This window comes from Mauremys mutica, chromosome 22, assembly GCF_020497125.1.
Source record: "Mauremys mutica isolate MM-2020 ecotype Southern chromosome 22, ASM2049712v1, whole genome shotgun sequence".
Taxonomy (NCBI): domain Eukaryota; kingdom Metazoa; phylum Chordata; order Testudines; family Geoemydidae; genus Mauremys; species Mauremys mutica.
Genome location: NC_059093.1, coordinates 1,053,248 through 1,072,226, shown reverse-complemented (window position 1 = coordinate 1,072,226; position 18,979 = coordinate 1,053,248). Strand labels below are relative to the sequence as shown.

General features: G+C 47.4%; 1 protein-coding gene and 1 long non-coding RNA gene across 8 annotated transcripts in view; one reads left to right on the top strand and one right to left on the bottom strand.

Moving 5' to 3' along the window:
* Positions 1 to 15,689, bottom strand: part of LOC123354816 (trehalase-like) — a 28,224-nt gene extending 12,535 nt beyond the window's left edge. For 2 of the 7 annotated variants that reach the window (XM_044997095.1, XM_044997096.1), the window contains exon 1: positions 15,512 to 15,689. In XM_044997095.1, the coding sequence (XP_044853030.1) occupies positions 15,512 to 15,651 (140 nt within the window). In that variant the 5' untranslated portion in view covers positions 15,652 to 15,689. Of the gene's footprint in view, positions 1 to 2,041; positions 2,129 to 4,374; positions 4,474 to 9,826; positions 9,889 to 11,227; positions 11,341 to 15,511 lie in introns of those variants that run through there. The other 5 variants (XM_044997099.1, XM_044997100.1, XM_044997097.1 and 2 more) reach the window with 5 other exon arrangements.
* The window catches only part of LOC123354831, a 15,513-nt gene continuing 1,123 nt past the window's right edge, over positions 4,590 to 18,979 (top strand). The window contains exon 1 of the long non-coding RNA XR_006574917.1: positions 4,590 to 4,727. This is a non-coding gene — a long non-coding RNA (uncharacterized LOC123354831). The remainder of the gene's footprint in view (positions 4,728 to 18,979) is intronic.

Below are 18,979 nucleotides of genomic sequence, written 5' to 3'. Positions count from 1 at the left end.
ATATATTTAACACCATTATAAATGCTGGAGGCAAAGCGGGATTTGATATGGAGGCTGACAGCTCGCGACCCCTCATGTAATAACCTTGTGACCCCCTGAGGGGTCCCGACCCCCAGTTTGAGAACCCCTGTTCTAACCCATGTGGTCCAGCCAATTCCTCAGGAAGCAACTAGCTTATTTCTGCTAGATACAACCTGCTTCATTAACTGCAGCATGATACAGGCTTGTTAGCACGGACAGCAACCCAGACATGCTGGAGCCTTAAGGCAGGGGCCAGTCCACACACACACACCGCACCAAACTGTGTTCAACTGGGGGGGTGGGAGGGGAGAAGGGGCAAGTAACCAGTTACACAGTCAGCCAGCCAAGTCCTGTTAAACCCACTAATCTGTAGGAGTTTAAATGTGGTTCCTTAACTCTTAGGCATGGATGGTGCCTAAGAGACCATTTACACTGCAAAATCAATTATGACTTGGTCTTGTCGGGGACTCGAACCCCAACAGCGAAGTTCGTTGTCTGACCGCAGAGAGACAGGCAACACCAGCAAGGTCCGATCAAAAGTTCTTTATTGACAAGTGCACGTGTCAGTAAAAGAACAGCTCGTATCCGAAGAGAACCAGCCGCCTCTTTACAGCTTAGTATTAGCTTATATAGACAGTTTTATTACGTCATAGATCATTCACTAGAACAATCCACCCCCTTTGTCTAACAACTAGAAATTAGACACCTTTTAATATATACGCATGCCTAGTCTCTACAATATTGAATTGTTAATATCTCAACAAGCGCCAAAGGTTAGGAATGCGAGGGAGTTAAAACACACCGAACACTAAACCAAGGAGTTAGAGTCAGAACTGTGAGATGCTTGTATGTCTTATCAGTTCCTCAGACAGTTTGTTTCTCAATATAACACAGCTGGTCCCAGCCCCTTCACTGATCTCACTGTTTCCCAGGGCTTTGTGAGACAATGCTGCTTCTCAGTATTTTCCACTCTGAGATTACCCAGAAACCTCTAGATGTTTGACTCCAGTCAGGTTGGCACAACTGGTTTTGTGCTACATCTTTATTCAGGCCTAACAGTCTCACCTGACAAACAGGACCAAAACATGTTATAAACTATTTACAGAACCACATAACAGACCTGTAAAAGTGCCTGGCTAGAAAGGAAGGGCAGGCAATATACACCAGTCAGGCACTACCCCAGCTGTGTTTGAAGAGACACTGCCTACTTGGAACCCTATCAATGTTAATTAGGGTTTAAAGTACTTCCACGTCCTGCCTTCAACTCCCTGCCACTCTCTGGGATTGTTCTATCACATTTTCCTGTTTGTTTGTTTTAACCTATACAAACAGTACAGGAAGCTGAAAGATTTTGCGCAGAGTAATCATACTGAAATGAGAGAGAAGATTATTATTATAGGTTGGGTTAAATTACTTTGAAACTGGTGAGTGTAAACTTCATTCAAAATAAACTTAAGAGACAATAGGGGCCTCAAATTAAAACACAGACTCGTGACACCATTCAATGTGGGTGAGGGGCTTTGCTGGGGATTGTTTGGTATAGTGGTGTGTTTCTCTTCCACACAGACACAAGAGAGACACAGAAGTAGCAGAAAGTCAGAGGCACCCTGAACAACCACTAAGAGCATGATCCTAATGTGATGATCGGGCTTACACATTTATTCTAATTGTGAGCTCAACAGTAAAAAGTATATGAAAGTTCATAAAGTGTCACATTAACCTTGAACAAATGTTTATGGGAAAAGGTATGGAAGGGGAGACTGACTGAACTAATCTAAACAAAAAGGCCTAATGATATAACTCCAGGATTGTGCTGAAATCACGCCTGGTAAAAAACAGGAGATGTAGAACCAAAAATTAATCAATCAAAATTGGTGTGTTGGATATTAGCCCTACTAGTGAACAAACGATAAGGGGATAGGCTATTCCACCCATCACTCCATTTTTGAGTTCTTGAGGAAAGAATGGATGGGGCAGCCTTTCACGGCTGCCATCCCCACCCCCTTCTGGGATACTGTACCTTCTTCGTCCTAATCCTGGGGGATGTCTTGACTTGACCGGGCCAAAGAGAAGACTCTAGATGACATCACCACCCCATCACTTCCAGCTGAAACCCAGAAAACGCCTGAGATAAAATGAGCTCAGACTTTAACAGCAACAGCAGCAGCTGTAGCCCATCTCAACTAACTGTCCTTTTGGGTAAACGAGACGTTATTACCATCTTTGATGCCATCTAAGAAACTGCCAAACAGGATTTTTCCTTCTAAAAACTTCCCAGCTAAAGGAAAAGGGAACAAGGAAATGTTGCTAAAATTAAAGCTTTACTTAATGTTGGGATTCCCACCAAGGCCTTATCCACTAGCCTTATCCAGAACACCTCGTCCAGTTCAAGGAGAACATTTTATCTAGCTCTCTGGCATCCAAAACCTTGGATTGAATCAGGACTCGTCACTAAGGTTTCTTTATTGGCATTTCATAAAGCTGTCCCTAAGGTGATCAGGCTCAGGTGTAGGGAGTGGATTAGGGAGCATAACAACTCTAAAGTACATAATTATAAATCAGATTATATTCATATTCTAAAGCACACTGACACATAGGCATTACATTCTACATTGCATCACATACTTCACGGTTGTTTTGTGAACCAATCCCTGTAGAGATCACAAGCTGTCCACACACCATAAAGTGTGCTAGTAAGCAAAGCTGCAAGCTTATCACATACCCCTCTTGCTACTATTTCTTTATCTACTAGCTATGTATTATTTACAAGGCCATTTGTGCATTCATGCTTTGTCAACTGTTAACCTATTTCCTTACTTCTGTTTTCTTTCACTGGCCTAACCCCACCTGTGTGACCCCACTCCTCCCGACTTGACCATGCAGGCACCATGTGTGCAAGGTCACAGCAGCGGAATCAGGGCAGTATGGTTTTCAGAACAGTATCCCCTGTCCAATACATCTGATTTTGTCTCAGTACCAGATGGGTGACAAACCTTAGAAAAGCAGGGTTGTCCTGTTTAAAACCAGATGAATGGCCTGTCTGAGCATGCTCCTCACCCATCTCTTTTAAAACTCTTGGATGCAAGTTATTTGGACCTGCTCATTTAAAAGTGTCCAACTTTAGTAGCTTCTGTTTAACATCTTTCAGAGATACTAGTGGAATGAAAAACATCACCTCCATATAATGAAACTATCACTATACTATTTGTCCCCCGCACCCCGCATTATAGAACAGAAATATTTAAACACCTCTGACTTTTCTACATTATTATTATTAACAATTCTACCATTTCCATCTAGTAATGGACCAACACCATTGTCAGGATTCTTTTTGTTCCTAATGTATTTTAAAAACTCCTTACTGTCCTTAACTCTGCTAGCTATAGATTCCTCTTTGTGTCCGTTTACTTCTCTGTTTTCCACAATTCCTAACTTCTGATTTCTTTTTTTACACTATCAACTTCCCTTTTCTTCCATTTGCTATATATATTTTAATAGATGCCTTCACTTTCCCTCTAAAACAGGTCAGGTTGGTTTTTTTAAACCATTATGGCCTTCTTCCTCAATTGTAGGATTGTGGCTTTTGGGGCATCTAAGGTGTTCTTAAATGATTCCCAAGTATCATTCACATGCTTCTGATTAAATTCTTCCTCCCAGCTGATTTGGCTCATAATTGTTTTCAGCTTTATGAAATAGGCCCAATTAAAACACCAAGTATTCTGCTTCTGCATTATAAATGTGGTCAATTCACAAAGTTACAAATTGCAAGCTAGATTCCAGCCTACCACAGTTCTGCTTCTGCTGCTCCCTCTTCCCACAAATATGCTACCCCAGAGTGTATGACCAGCACTCTCCTCTCTTGATCCAATTCCTACAGCATCTGGGCTTGAGTTTCACCTACTCTTTTGTTCCTCAAGCTATATTTATTTTACACCCACAGAAATTATGTCAATTGTTTTCAATTTTTTAACCCCCCCGGCGCCCACATGTATTTAAACCTCATCCATTGGGGCCCAATCACTCTTTCCAAACAGGAGAGGGTAAATTAAAATGGGATGCTTGTTACCCTAGCCATAAAGATGATAAACTGATAGTGCTTTCCATCCAAAGGCCTCAAATCACATTACAGAGGAAGTCAAGAAATAGAGAGGAAAAGTGACCAAGGGCAGAATCTAAGGGTTCCTCGTATAAGGCTCCTGACCTAGCCAATAGATTCTAACCCTTCCTGCAATGAGAACTTCTCTAACAACAAGCAGCAGGAGGAGAGAAGGACCACCCTTTTTAGCAGCTTCAAACTGGCTTTGAAACAATCAGGCAACAAAAGCTCAATAGACTATGCTAAAATTAAGCTACCTTAGCCATTCAAGATTTGAATTTCATAGCACAGGGATGCTGCAGAGTTACTGGCACAAAAGTGTAGTTTCAGTAACCAGATCTCTGCTCATTGACTGCAGTATCTGTGCACCTCACTGTCATGCATTTATCACAACACCCCTGTGAGGTATGGCAGTGCTATTATCCCCATGTCATAGCTAGGGAACTTAAGCACAGAGACTTGCCCACGGTTACAAAGGGAGCATGGGGAAACTGAACCCAGGTCTCTGATGGCCCAGGCTAGCGCCTTATCCACTGCACCATCCTTTCCCTACTCCCTTCAGAACTCAGCCTACAGAACCCTTGCATTTACACAAAACTACTTGACACAGGTGAGTGCTATAGGATATTGATCATTCTCCACCTGTCAATCTAGCACCTTTCAGAGTTATTTTGTATATTACTATAGTGCTTGAGGCCCAGCTGAGATTAGGGCCCCACAATGCTGGGCTCTGTACAAACAGAACTATACAACCCAGCAGAGCTAACAATCAAAACAGAGGCAGAGGGGAGCAGGGGAGGGATGGATCATGCACACCAGCAGAGGGAAGGAGAAGGGCCCCTAGGAGGGCTAGGGAGGGGAGGGGAAAGGAGTAAAGATCTTAGAAAGTGTACACACACACACCCCTTACATGTCACTCGCAACATATTCTTATTGCTTCCCAATCTTCTACCAGCACTGTGCATCTAAAAGACGGTTACTCACCTGTAGTAACTGTTGTTCTTCGAGATGTGTTGCTCCTATCCATTCCAGTTAGGTGTGCGCGCCGCGCGTGCACGGCTCTTCGGAACATTTTTACCCTAGCAACACTCGGTGGGTCGGCTGGGCGCCCCCTGGAGTGGCGCCACTATGGCGCAGGATATATACCCCTGCCGACCCATCCGCTCCTCAGTTCCTTCTTGCCGGCTACTCCGACAGTGGGGAAGGAGGGCGGGTCTGGAATGGATAGGAGCAACACATCTCGAAGAACAACAGTTACTACAGGTGAGTAACCATCTTTTCTTCTTCGAGTGATTGCTCCTATGCATTCCAGTTAGGTGATTCCCAAGCCTTACGTAGGCGGTGGGGTCGGAGTTAGATGTTGCAGAATGCAAACTGCTAAGCCAAAGGCTGCATCAGCTATGGACTCTTGGACCAATGAGTCAAAAGTGTGGATCGAGGACCAGGGAGCTGCATGACACATCCCCTGAAAGGGTATGTGAGCCAGGAAGGCAGCAGAGAAGCCTGAGCCCTGGTGGAATGTGCAGTAAGATGGCTCCATGGAACATGGGCCAAAAATCCAGGAGGTGCGGATGCACAACGTCATTGAATATGAAATCCTCTAGGAGGAGACAGGTAAGCCCTTCGTCCGGTATGCCGGTACGACAACGGTTTGGGGGCATTACGAGAGGGCTCTGTCCGCCAGATATAGATTGCGGACGCCGTACGGACGTCGAAGGAGTGCAATTGTTGTTCTCCTTGCAATGAGAGTGGCTTCGGAAAGAAGACCTGAAGGAAGATATCCTGGTAGATATAAAAGGCCGACACCTCCTTAGGGAGGCAGGGCGGACGTGGTAAGAACTGCCCTTGTCCTAGAGGAACACATTATACTGTGGGCCTATTGTGAGAGCCTGAATCTCGGAGACTCGTCTGGCCGTTTGAAAGGCTACAGGAAAACCGTCTCCCAGGACAGGTATATCAATGAGCATGCTGAGATTGGCTCAAATAGGGCAGGCATAGACTGGTTAGAACCAGGTTGAGGACCCAGGTTTATGGCGGGGCCCCACTTGGGGGGTATAAACGCTCCAAGCCCTGAGGAACCTGATGGAATGGATCGGGACCTCGGCGGGAGAAACATTGCGTGTTTCGAAGCAGCAGGAGAAACGCGTCCACTTGGCCAGATACATTAACCGAGTGGAAGATTTTCTACCACCCCGGAGAATCCTGTAGACCCGAGGCAGAACCACGTAACTCGGAACGGGTTAGCCACGCAGCAGCCCTGTTGTGAGGTGCAGGGAGTACAAGTCCAGGTGGTGAAGCTCGCCGTGATCCCGCGACACGGGGTCTGGGCAAAGAGGGTTGGCTACCGACAGGTGTAGCAACATGGTGCACCAGTGCTGCCCGGGTTACGCTGGAGCGATCACGATCAGGTGCGCTCTGTCCCTGCGGAGTTTTAGCAGGACCCTGTGAACCAGCGGGAATAGTGTAAAGGCGTACAGCAGATGGCTGATCCACGGCCTCAGGGAAACCCCCCCAAGACCGAGCCTGGGGAGAGGCCTTGGAACGAGGAGAACTTCTTTCTCTCTTCGTTCTTGCGAGAGCGAGAAGGCTATGCGGGAAAAGCTCCACGTCCGGAAAACGGAATGGATAATGTCCGGAGGAAACGACCACTTGCGAGACAGGAAGGATCTGCTGAGGCGATCCGCCAGCTGAGACGCCTGGTACACAAGGCAGACCGGTCTCAGCTCTCAGACATTGATGTGTAAGGCCATCTCTCGCGCCGACCGAAGGCCGTGAGTGCGAAGCCGAGCCAGGGGAGCACCCAGCCGAGAGATGGGGTGTCTGTCCGGAGGGACCCCGAGGGGTGAATGGAACAGCCTCCTTGGATACACCAGGGAGGGCGCTGACTCCCGGTCGAGGGAGCCTAGGATGCTCGGGGGGAACGAGACGACCACGAGTATGGTATCTCTGCCCGGGTGGTACACCCAGGTGAGCCACAATTGAAGTGGACGGAGGCGAAGCCTGGCATGTTCGGTTACAAACGTGCAGACAGCCGTGTGACTCAGGAAACCTAGGCAAGTGCGAGCCAAAGTTGTCGGGAAGGACCGTAGGCCTTGTACAATCGTTACCCTCGCCTGAAACCGAGGCTGAGGTAAGCAGGCTCTGGAGAGACTGGAGGCCAGGGCGGCCCCAATGAATTCTATTCCCTGTGTGGGAATGAGAGTGGATTTTTCCATTGATCATCAGGCCTAGACACGGGAATAGGTCCGTGTCGATGCCCACACGACTGGTAACTTGGGCCTGGTGGTCCCTTGAATGAGCCAATCGTCTAGATACGGAGAACGTGTATCCGACGGTGGCGAAGAGACGCGGCGACTACAGCCATGCACTTTGCATACACTTGGGCTGTATAGAGGCCAACCGGGAGGGCCGTATACTGGAAACGACGGTAGGCCCCAAACGAGGGCATCTTCTGTGTGGAGAAGAAATAGTGATGTGAAACATGCGCCCTGCATATGGAGGGCGGCGTACCAGTTTCCGGGATCCAAGGATGGGATTGACGTCCCCCCTGGGTACCGTGCGGAACTTATCTGCATCGTGACTTGTCACGGTCCCGCAGGTCTAGGATAGGTCTGAGACCTCCCTTCGCCTAGGGGATAGGTTTCGTCCTTAGGTACCTCCTGTACCTTTGGGGTCCGGATTGACGCCCACGACCGCGTAAGCCACGCCCGCTGGCAAAGTACTGACTTTGGCAAGGCGCAGGGAAAGAGCGGATACGCTGGGGACGGCAATGTCGGTTCTGAATTACCGGCGTGTGTATGCCGACAGAGAGAGAGCTCAAAGCGACCCTGCTGCCCTCTAGGCTTTGCCGCTTAGGGCCAGTGTTTCCAGGGAACAGGCCTTTGTCATTGAAGGGCAAGTCCTGTACAGTGTGCCGCAGCTGCGAGGGAAGGCTCGATAACTGGAGCCATCTTGTGGCCACCCCCGAGGCCAGAGCGGGAGTTCTGAAGAACCGCCTCTGTAAATTTGGCTGCCACCCATAGTAGTGGCTAAGCAGGGCTTGCCAGTCTGCCACACGAAGTTGGAGGGCCCCCGCCGAGTATATCTTACGGCCCAGTAAGACCATACGCCTAGCCTCCTTAGATATAGGGGCTGGTGCGTTTGGATTAGAGGAGGGCCCGAGGAGTATGTTCCTGCCCCCCCTATCCGGGGAGGAGGAAGAAGAAAGGCCAGGGAGAAGCGGGTCCTGTGTGGGCTCGCGCTCCTGGACAACCTCCTGATCCGGCGGGATCGGGGAGCCCGGTGGATGAACCGGGGCTTGCTCCATACCGGTCGGAGGGGGACAGCTAATTGTCACCTCCGGCACCCAGAGCTCCTACGGAGCGGAGCGAGATGGGATCACTGGTACGCCGCTGGCGTGGTAGGACACCCAAGGCGTCCAGAATGACCACTGATAGGTCTCCTGGAAGACTCTGGAGGGCCCATCGGAAAACAGAGTCCTACGCATAGGAAGCGTCCGCACGGAACGACACTGATGCGTGTCTGGATGGCCCTGGAGGAGCTGAAAAGCCCATGGTAGAGTCTGCGTCTGTAACTGACGTCACTCGACGCTGCGCCCGGGATCGGTACCGGGATGGATCGGTGCTGCGGGACGCTGACCGGTGCCGTGAGTACTACTGGTACCGACATGGAGAACGGTGCCGAGACCGAGAGCGGCGTCGGGACCTCGATCGGCGGGGACAAGAACATCTGCGGGACCGCGATCGTAAACGGTGCCACTCTGCGGTGCCGACGGAGGGTGGACTGATCAAGGCAGGCTTGCCGATTGACTATGTAACCCGCACCGGCGGTGCCGGGGGTTGAGGCAGCGCAGGCTCTGCCCTCGCCAGCAACTCCCTCGCTGTGGAAATGTTTCCGGCGTGGAGGGAATAGTGAGCTCGACCACAGCTCGCACCACAGACGCCACTTCATAGCGAGCTCGACCACGGGCCGTACCGGGGAGCGTTCCCGCACCGGACTCGACGGCTTTGCCTGGCCGGAGTTAATGGTGTGGGTATTGTCGGTGCCGCGGCAGACATCGGTGTCGGGTGGTCCGACTGAGCATTGCGCTCGGCTGCGGAGCAGGCAGCTCGGACGCAGCTTCAGAGCGAGCTCGACCACGGTCCGTACCGGGGAGCTTGCCAGCACCGGACTCGACGGTCCTTACCTGGCCGGAGTTGATGGTGCGGATATCGTCGGTGCACAGCAGACATCGGTGCCGGGCGATCCGACTGAGCATAGCGCTCAGCTGCGGAGCAGGTGGCTCGGACGCAGCTTCCTAGCGAGCCCGACCACGGTTAGTACCGGGGAGCTTACCGGCACCGGACTCGACGGCTCTTGCCTGGCCGGAGTTAATGGTGCGGATAGTGCCGGTGCCGCGGCAGACATCGGTGCCGGGCAATCCGACTGAGCATCGCGCTCGGCTGCGGAGCAGGCAGCTCGGATGCAGCTTCAGAGTGAGCTCGACCGCGGTCCGTACCGGGGAGCTAGCCAGCACCGGACTCGACGGTCCTTACCTGGCCGGAGTTGATGGTGCGGATATCGTCGGTGCCGTGGCAGACATCGGTGCCGGGCGATCCGACTGAGCATAGCGCTCGGCTGCGGAGCAGGCGGCTCGGACACAGCTTCCTAGCGAGCTCGACCGCGGTCCGTACCGGGGAGCTTTGCAACACCGGACTCAATGGTTCTTACCTGGCCAGAGTTGATGGTGTGGATATCGTCGGTGCCGCGGCAGACATCGGTGCCGGGCGATCCCACTGAGCATAACGCTCGGCTGCGGAGCAGGCGGCTCGGACGCAGCTTCATAGCGAGCTCGACCACGGTCCGTACCGGGGAGCTTTCCAGCACCGGACTCGACGGCTCTTGCCTGGCCGGAGTTAATGGTGCGGATATTGTCGGTGCCGCGGCAGACATCGGTGCCGGGCGCTCCGACTGAGTATAGCGCTCGGCTGCGGAGCAGGCGGCTCGGACGCAGCTTCATAGCGAGCTCGACCACGGTCCATACCGGGGAGCTTTCCAGCACCGGACTCGACGGCTCTTGCCTGGCCGGAGTTAATGGTGCGGATATTGTCGGGGCCGCGGCAGACATCGGTGCCGGGCGATCCGACTGAGCATAGTGCTCGGCTGCGGAGCAGGCGGCTCGGACGCAGCTTCGTAGCGAGCTCGACCACGGTTCGTACCGGGGAGCTTTCCAGCACCGGACTCGACGGCTCTTGCCTGGCCGGAGTTAATGGTGCGGATATTGTCGGTGCCATGGCAGACATCGGTGCCGGCCGATCCGACTGAGCATCGCGCTCAGCTGCGGAGCAGGGACGTCGGCGACGGTCGGTGCCGAGAGGCCTTAGCGGTACCGGCGATCCGGTGCCGAGGGAGCGCTCCTTGAAGATTAACCAGCGCTCGGCGCCGAGAGCGGAGGAGCAAGAGCTGCCTCCCTCAGGAGCTGCTTGAGGGGAAAGTCCCGCTCCCCTTTGTTCTCAGATGAAAGGCCTCACAAAAGCGGCACTTATCTGTGTGGTGAGATCCCTCGAGGCACTTAAGAGAGGATCTCTTGTCGGCAGCGGCTTATGGCCGGCCGAGCATTACACAACCCTGTGGACCGGGCATCGGACCCGGTACCGGGTGAGGGGAAGGGGATAAACCCCGAACCCCTGTAAAATAAATACTATTCTACAAACAAAATAAAAGTTAACTACAACTGTAAACAGAACGAGAGAAACTACGAGTAGCTAGGGAAGTGGAGGTCAGTTAAGCTGCGCTCCACTGTTCCAACTGGCCGTCACGGGCGGGAAGAAGGAACTGAGGAGCGGATGGGTCGGCAGGGGTATATATCCTGCGCCATAGTGGCGCCACTCCAGGGGGCGCCCAGCCGACCCACCGAGTGTTGCTAGGGTAAAAATGTTCCGAAGAGCCTTGCACGCGCGGCGCGCACACCTAACTGGAATGCATAGGAGCAATCACTCGAAGAAGAAACAGCTATTACTTGTATAGCACAGCACAGGACACTTTATTGGCAAAATAATTAGATTATGTCCCTGCCCCAAGATCAGTCACCAGGAGACCCACCAACCCCCCATGGACCCAGGAAGTAGTTACCTCTCACAAGGAGGTGGGAGCCCATAGACCAGTTCTTGCCATCCTGGCACAGAAACAGAGATGCCAACAAAAAAGCACCAGGCTGTCACCAAAATCCTTGCAGAGCAAGCCATTTGAGAGGAGAAGAATGAAGTGTTTGCTCTTCTGCTGAATCAGTAAGTTAGTTGCACCAGATTGCATCTGTGCAAAGGTCTATGAAGCAAAGTCTGAGATAAACTGCATGCATTAAGGGGGGGCTAGCATTAGATTTCAAGAGGTGTGTCTGTCTTTGCCAAGGATTGTAGAAGCAATTATTTGGAACTATTTACAGTAGCTTTAACTCTCAGACACACATAGCCTGAAAACTCTGTCTTTATTGATATTAACCTACTGATAACAGTTCAAGTCTCTGGCGCAGGGTGGGGTAGCTCCAGGGGCTCTTATGGCACCATATGGCAGTAGTGCACCCCATCATGGGGTGAGGATGGGAGGAAAGGAAGAGAGTTCAGCAACAGAACATGTCCAAGTACACTGTACACTACAGAAAAGGGTCTGTGTGAAGGGACTTGTATTCCAAGCCCCAACATCAGGCACCTCATGAGGGCACAGGGAAGGCCAGAAAAGGAAAAGAGCAGGGAGGGAGGGAGGGAGGGAGGATTGACCCATGGATGGATAGGGGAAACAGAAGGAACCAGGATAGATAAAAATCAATTATAAAAAATAAAATAAAATCAGATTTTTTAATTTAAATTGGATTTTTTGATAAAATGCTTTTTGAGGAGAAAACTCTCAACATGGAATAGAAATGATAAATTCTAATTCTATAGTTTGAGACAATATATTCATGTAATGTTTAAGAAAACTTTTGTAAAAGAGTTCCAGTAGTTCATGGATTAGGAATCCAATCTTATGGGATTCCAGGTGCTTCTGTATAGATTATTTAGGTTAATCTTTTTATCTACTTAATGGGACTCAGTGCTCAGTCTAGAAGATACCATGAGAGATGTTTAGTTTTGCAGTTCTCAAATTGTGGATTTGTGTCTCCAGAGATAACATGCTTGTTAACAGCAAAAAATTTTTAAGATAAACAACATATAGAGGGGAGAAACAACAGACCTCAACTCTACTGTCCTTCTGAAAAATTGTGTATACAGAGTCGCTTACCTCTCTCTAAAAGTGCAAAGTTTCAAAAAGTTCAATGAATAGAAGATTGTTGGGGGCAGAATAGATCTGGACAAGGAGAAGTCTGGAGATAAATGTGAGAAGGGAGGGACAAGACTCAAGAACCTCTTAAAGCTAACTGGCAAGGTGGTTATAGAAATGTCCTAATTCTGATTCACCAAAGAACATCATGTGAAATCTTAAATAAAAGCCAGGGTCACACTGATCATTAATATCATTGTGAAATGTACGTACAGATACCATATATGGAGTTATGTATATATACTGGAAATACCTTGATACATGATCTAAGAATGCAGGCGTCACCAGCAGAGGGAGAGAAACAAGTTTTCTTTCAGACAAAATATGTTTATCAATATCTCTGTTGGATGTAAATTAAGCATTGTAAACTAACACAATGATGTCCCTTTATATACAAACGTTTGAAGAAATGTGAAGTCAGCAGCACACTTGAAAAACAATCCATGGGATGGTTATACCTCCCTTACCCTGCACCTAGGAAGTAAACAGGAAGTGTGTTTACAGACTCTCCTTCAACCTTGGTTGAAGATGCTGCAAAAGTCTTTGGGTGAGAAACTTATTTAGACCACAGGTTAATTAACTACTTAAGTTTAGTCTCTAGAAATCATGTAATTTGTATTTATATGTAACCTTTTGTTCCCAATATCTTTACTGTCTCCTGAATCTGTAGTCCTTGATAATAAACTTACTCTTGTTTTCACTATAAAGATATACAAGTGCTGTGATATTAAGTCAGGTGCTGATCCTAAATTGACTCACACAGGATGGTATGTACACTGTTCCATTGAGGATAGCAGACCTCGTATTTCTGAGAGTCTTCAGTGAATAAGGGCCTGGATACTGCAGTAAATACTTCAAAGGGGCTCAGGGACTGGGATGAACCTATTGTTAACCTGTAAGGCAAAGTAACGGTTGGCATAGCCCAGAGGTGTGTGCTTGGGTGGCTAATAGACTAGCGGTATCAGGGAGCTGACAATCAGTTAAGCACAAGCAAATGTCCCTCATGCTAGAGCCAGGGAAGTAACAAGGTGATTCTCAAACCTGGGTACCCCAAGAACCATCAATGTTCTTCATAGCCCAGGCAACAATCGAACTAAGTCCTTTTACCACGTGGGTCTCTCGCATTTCCCCTAAGATTTTATGAATATGCAGGGGGCAACTTCACTTTGCAACAAGCTCCCCCAAGAGTCTTGTTTGTTTTAAAGATCTGAGCTTAGTGCTGATTAAAGATGCCTGCTTACCAACCCTGGAGACTGACTTTAGTATTAACCCACTCCACACAGCACGGGCAGTAAGGCAGGCTTCCACCCCATGCACTGCCAGCATGCCTCCAGCTTGACCTGGAGGAACCCCCAATAAGGGAGTTCCATCTCCTAGACCAGTGGTTCCCAAACTGGGATTCGTAAACCCCTGGGGGTTTGCAAAATGTTACAGGGGGTTCTCGGGAAAAAATTCCCTAATGGTGGACAGAGCTGTCCCTAGGCACCCCGAGCAGCCTGGAGCCCCTGGACTTTCAAAAGCTAAGCAGATCAAAGCAAGCATATCTATCACACTGAAGAGATTTAAACCTCAAGACTCCTTATAAGAAATAGAAAGGGAGGTGGATATTTTTTGCTGTTTTTAAAATTAAATAGGCAGCTAGTATTTTTTTTTTTAATTATTATGAAGAACAAGTTTAAGCTTTGTTGTAATGTGTGTTGTTTGCCTGGACTGCTCAAGACCTGAATGCTTGTGTAGGAGGAACTCTGAGTTGGCTTCTTAAATAACTTCATGCTATTTCACATCTGATACTCCTTGATGAAACATAGGAGCCTTGTTTTATAACAGGCTTATTCAGAGTGATACAAGCTACGAAAGTGAGATCTTGGAAGAGTGTTGCCATTTTCATAATGTAGTAAAAATACTGTAATGATAAATAATAATAAATAGTGTGTAATAAGCATGTCATAAAAAATATATTTCCAAGATCACTGCTTTTATCATTTAAACTTAGGTAAAGGAGAAAATCCCTGGAAATATTCATTTTTAAGAGCGAGTTCGTGAGACACAACATTTTAGTGAAAGGGGTTCATAGATTGTTAAAGTTTGGGAACCACTGTCCTAGACCCAGCTAGGCGTTGCCCTCACAAGGGGCCAGTTAGTACAAGAGGGACAAAATGGAGACCTGTCTTCTAGCAACTTGATCGAGACCTACCAATTTGTTTCATAAAAGCTACCAAACAGCCTCAGATGGGGACAACTTTTGGTCCTTAACATCCTTACCCTGGATTTTGGCAACAAAGGCTCCAGATGGTGTGTCTGTGCCACCCCCAAACTCTCCAGCTCATTAAGTCCATCATTATTTTAAATTATCACTTTTGCCAATATCACTGGAAGATACAAATATCACTCCCTCCCTCTTTGACATTTTCCATTTCCCTATCCTTTCCCCTCCTACCCTACATTTAGAATGGCATTTTAAGAGCACTGCTGCTTCATTTTATTTCACTAACAGTCAGGAGAGATTTTACATCAGTGCTAGTTATATGAAGACAAAAGTCACTTCCCTTCTGGTCCTCCCACAAATTCTGGCAGCTACTTGTAGAGAGGGATGTGCATTTCAACAGAATGGGGAATGTTTCTTTTAAACCTCTGCTGCACTGAGATTTTTTTTAAACTAAGAAGAATACTCTGCATCAAGCTATTCTAAGGCAGGCTGCTCCTGACAGTCCTCTTCAGAGCGACACACACACACACATAACAGGCAGTGAAAACACGACGACCCGAGCCTTGCAGCACTCAGGAAATGCTTGAATGCAAAGAGCATCCTCTTCCCCAAGCCCCTAAAATACTCCAGCAAGTTCAGCGCCCCTTTCCGCTGCTGTAGACAGACTTTGGGTGTATCTACACTCCAACCAGAGCAGTGACTGCAGCCTGCGCAGCCTGCCGGGACCCAGCCCGAACCGGGCGAGGCTTTATGGATGGTTTTACCCACAAACACTGCGGAGCTTTTGCTCTGCCCTTTGATTGCTGCCCTCCCCGGGGCAGGTAAGAGAGAGAGAGAGACCGAATCGGTGCTGCCGGCTCCCCAAACGTACCGGGCCCGGCTGCAGGAGCTCTCACCCCTCAGCGGCCCATGGCCCGCCCCGCCCCACCTCCGCTCCTCTGGGAGCTCTTCCCAGCCCTCCGGGGCGGCTCCAGGGGCTGCTCGCGGGCCCCGGCCCCGGGCCCGGCCGCGAGTCGGGGAGGAGCAGAGCCGCCATCTCGCCCCGGTTGCTCAGAGGCGGGCGCCTCTTCACCCCTCCCCAGCTCAGCGTCGGCTTGCGTGGCTAATGGGAGAACGAGCGCGCGCTCTACGTGGCGTAGTTTTGATTGGCTGGCTGCCCCTGGACGAATAACCAATCAGAGGGCGCTCATTCTCTCGAGGACTGCTCGGGGGGACACCAGCCGCTGTGCAGCCGGGCCAGCCCTTTAGAAGCCTACGCTGCAGGCAGAGTCTCCACCCTATCCTCCTCCAAAATGCTGGCTACGGCTTTAGACGTCTCTCCTGTAAGACTGCCCTATGTCAGACATCAGCACCCAACTTCAGAAGAGACAAAAGTTGAATTGCTGGGGTTTTTGGTGTTTTTTTTTTTTAAAACAGCACATCACTGAGTGGTATCAAGCCCTTTCAGACAATTGATATGAACAGAATATTTTCTATTCGATTGCCAGAAGCCTGTACTAATTTCAGAAAGCTAACACTACCCCTAATATAGCTGATCAAGTTTCATAATTAAGTATTGCACATTAGTAAGGTGTAAGCTAGTTTATGAGATAGAAAAGGTGTTATTTTGTCAAGTGCCAAATAAAATTTAATCCCTAAAATTAGAAAAAAGTCTAGAGAACTGTAAAAAAAAGACATTACTAAAATTTGACCCAATGCCAATGCATGGAACCTCCCATGCACTATTTCAGGTACCTGAGATTCTTACCCCACTTTAGGGATACCATGGTCAAAGACAAGCAAGAAGTTATAACAATGTTTCTGTATTTTTCCCTTTTCCTATACAAGTAAGCAGTAAACATGGGTCTTCTCTGTAAATCTCTGGAGAGTGATTCCTCCCTGGGTCAGGATTCTCTTCTCTTGGTAACTTAAAACCAAAGTATATTATTTCCCTGTCTTCATGTACAAAATAAAATAGTTTATATAGATAAAAATAATTTGCCTAAGGGTTGGTAGATTCCATTTGGTTTATCATGGATCACAAAATCATTTCAAACAGGCAGAGGTAAATGATCTTAACTAAGTCCTATGAAACTGAAATGAGTAATTCAATTACTTAGAAGCAGCCTTTTAAAAAGTTACTTGACTGAAATAACATTTCTTATAAACCCACATCACTTTCAGGACAACTTCTTAGACAAGCAAATTAATGAATATTAGGAAACTTAAATTCAAAGCAAGTCACATTAGTTGTTCACCACAATTAGCTTACTTTTCAGGCTGAACAATCTAGTGTTAACTGAAGTTATTAGTCCTTTAAGTTACAACATACAATTTCAATACACCATTAAAATTATTACAAGAACAGTTTAATTCCTTGGGAGTGCTTCTGAAAACATCTCACCAATGATGCTGAAGTCTTGGTGGTGTCATCACATTGCAGAAACAGTGCTGGAATAAGGAGTTGATTCTTCTCCATGGTGTGTGATGGCTTGTTTACCTTTTGCTTGTTTGGAGATGAAATCAACAGGTGTGTGTTGAATTAGTATCTCAATTCAGAGAGTCTTCCATAGTCTCAATGAAGGTGGAAGACCCCTCTCTTTCAGTGGCTTGGCAGGATCCAAATATCAGCTCCTGTCACTTTTACCGGCTCAACACCTTTATAGGATGGTCCTAGTAGTATCTTCAGTTCATGAATATGCAACCTGCTAACACATACACAGCAAAGTTGTAAATCTTCAAATCCTAGTCATATTGCTTGTCTCTCTGATGGAAAACAGTGCCATTTACAGTCAACTATTTAGTTCATTTGGAGATATTCATCAAGGTTTAATACCTGAATTTGTTCCAAATTGCTCCAAACCCATTTCTATTTAAAATTTGCTCTGCTTTTAAACAGTCTTTTTAAATTTAGGTAATTCTTAAACAGAGTCTAAACTTAAAATGGTCAAAGGCAGCGTAGTCTAAATACTTGAATATGTGGTTCTTTTCTCGGAGGTTGGTAAGAAAGTTTAAGCACTGCCAGATACCTAATTAATATAAACATTCTATAGTCAAATAGTTTCTTGTAGTAGTAACCAGTTATAACAAGATCACTTGATTTTATATTCATACATGAATAGTGAGATGTTATGTAACAGTGCTATAAGTTATTGCATTATATATTTGCATATAGATAAAGTGTTTGCAAATGACCATCACAGAAGGAGTTTATACCACCTTCGGCATTTAAGGAATTAGAAAGGTTCTAACCACTGTAGTAGAAACCTGTAGAAGTAATCAACATAATTCCCATTTTTACGTATTTCCTTAACATTCGACAGACTTTAGAGTGCCTATTAAAAGAACAAAAAAACCCACACTTTTCAACTAGAGTATGTCTAGCATTCTTTGTGCAAGGTTAAAACTGAGGTGTCTTTCTGGAGAAAGGTGATAAGAGATTCTTGGTCTAGCTTTTGTGGCCTTGATAAACCAGATGCTCATATCCCTTAAAGAGGTATCCTGCTCTCTGAGAAGACGCTCCTGTTGGCTATTTTACTTTTAACCAAACAGTTCCCAACACTACTAATCTACAGTAGCTTCACCTACGATTCACAATTAAAGAGTTCTTAACAAATGCTATCTATGCAAGGCAGTTGTCACATTTGTATTGCTAGGAAGATGTTTAAAACAAGAACTATGTACAGTATTACAGCAAAACAGAAGAGTGGTAAAGGCAAAGTGTTATTTGAAAAGATGGCACCAAAACACTGCTCTTCGGTAGCAAGGTGGACACAGCAATACCAAACTATAGAGCTTCCATATTATAATGAAAATAACTTATTTTTACAGAAGACACTAGTCAGACTCATGGACTTATTTCACGCATAGAACATTTCCAGCTAAAGAGGTAGTGTTGCCTAGTGGACAGCTCTGGTTTCTATTCCCAGATTAGCCAGTAGCCTGCTAGGTGGCCTTGAGCAAGTTACTTCATCTCTAACTGCCTTTGAAAGGGGTTTTGAAATTTACTGATAAAAGCCCTATGTAAGAGCTAGGGCTTATTATACACCCTCGCTATAATTACTCAGATAATATAATCACAGCAGAGAATATCCATTTGATAAATGCTTCAGTAAAACTCAACTGTGATAAGGATGGTAGGGCCAGCCTGAATACAAAGGTGCAGCATAATTCATTAACTATCAATTGTTCAAATCAAATTGGTATTTGCAACGGAGGTACTGGTTAGCCAGGGCTGTGGGCAGGTGCTTTGGAAGGTAATGTACCCTTCCTGCTGAGGACTGGTATTATGTGGAGTGCTTTATTTCCTCCTCACATGGCTGTCAATACACTAAAATCCTGACTTGCAACAGCCTGTGCTGCCCCAGCCCTATGCTTTTCCTAAG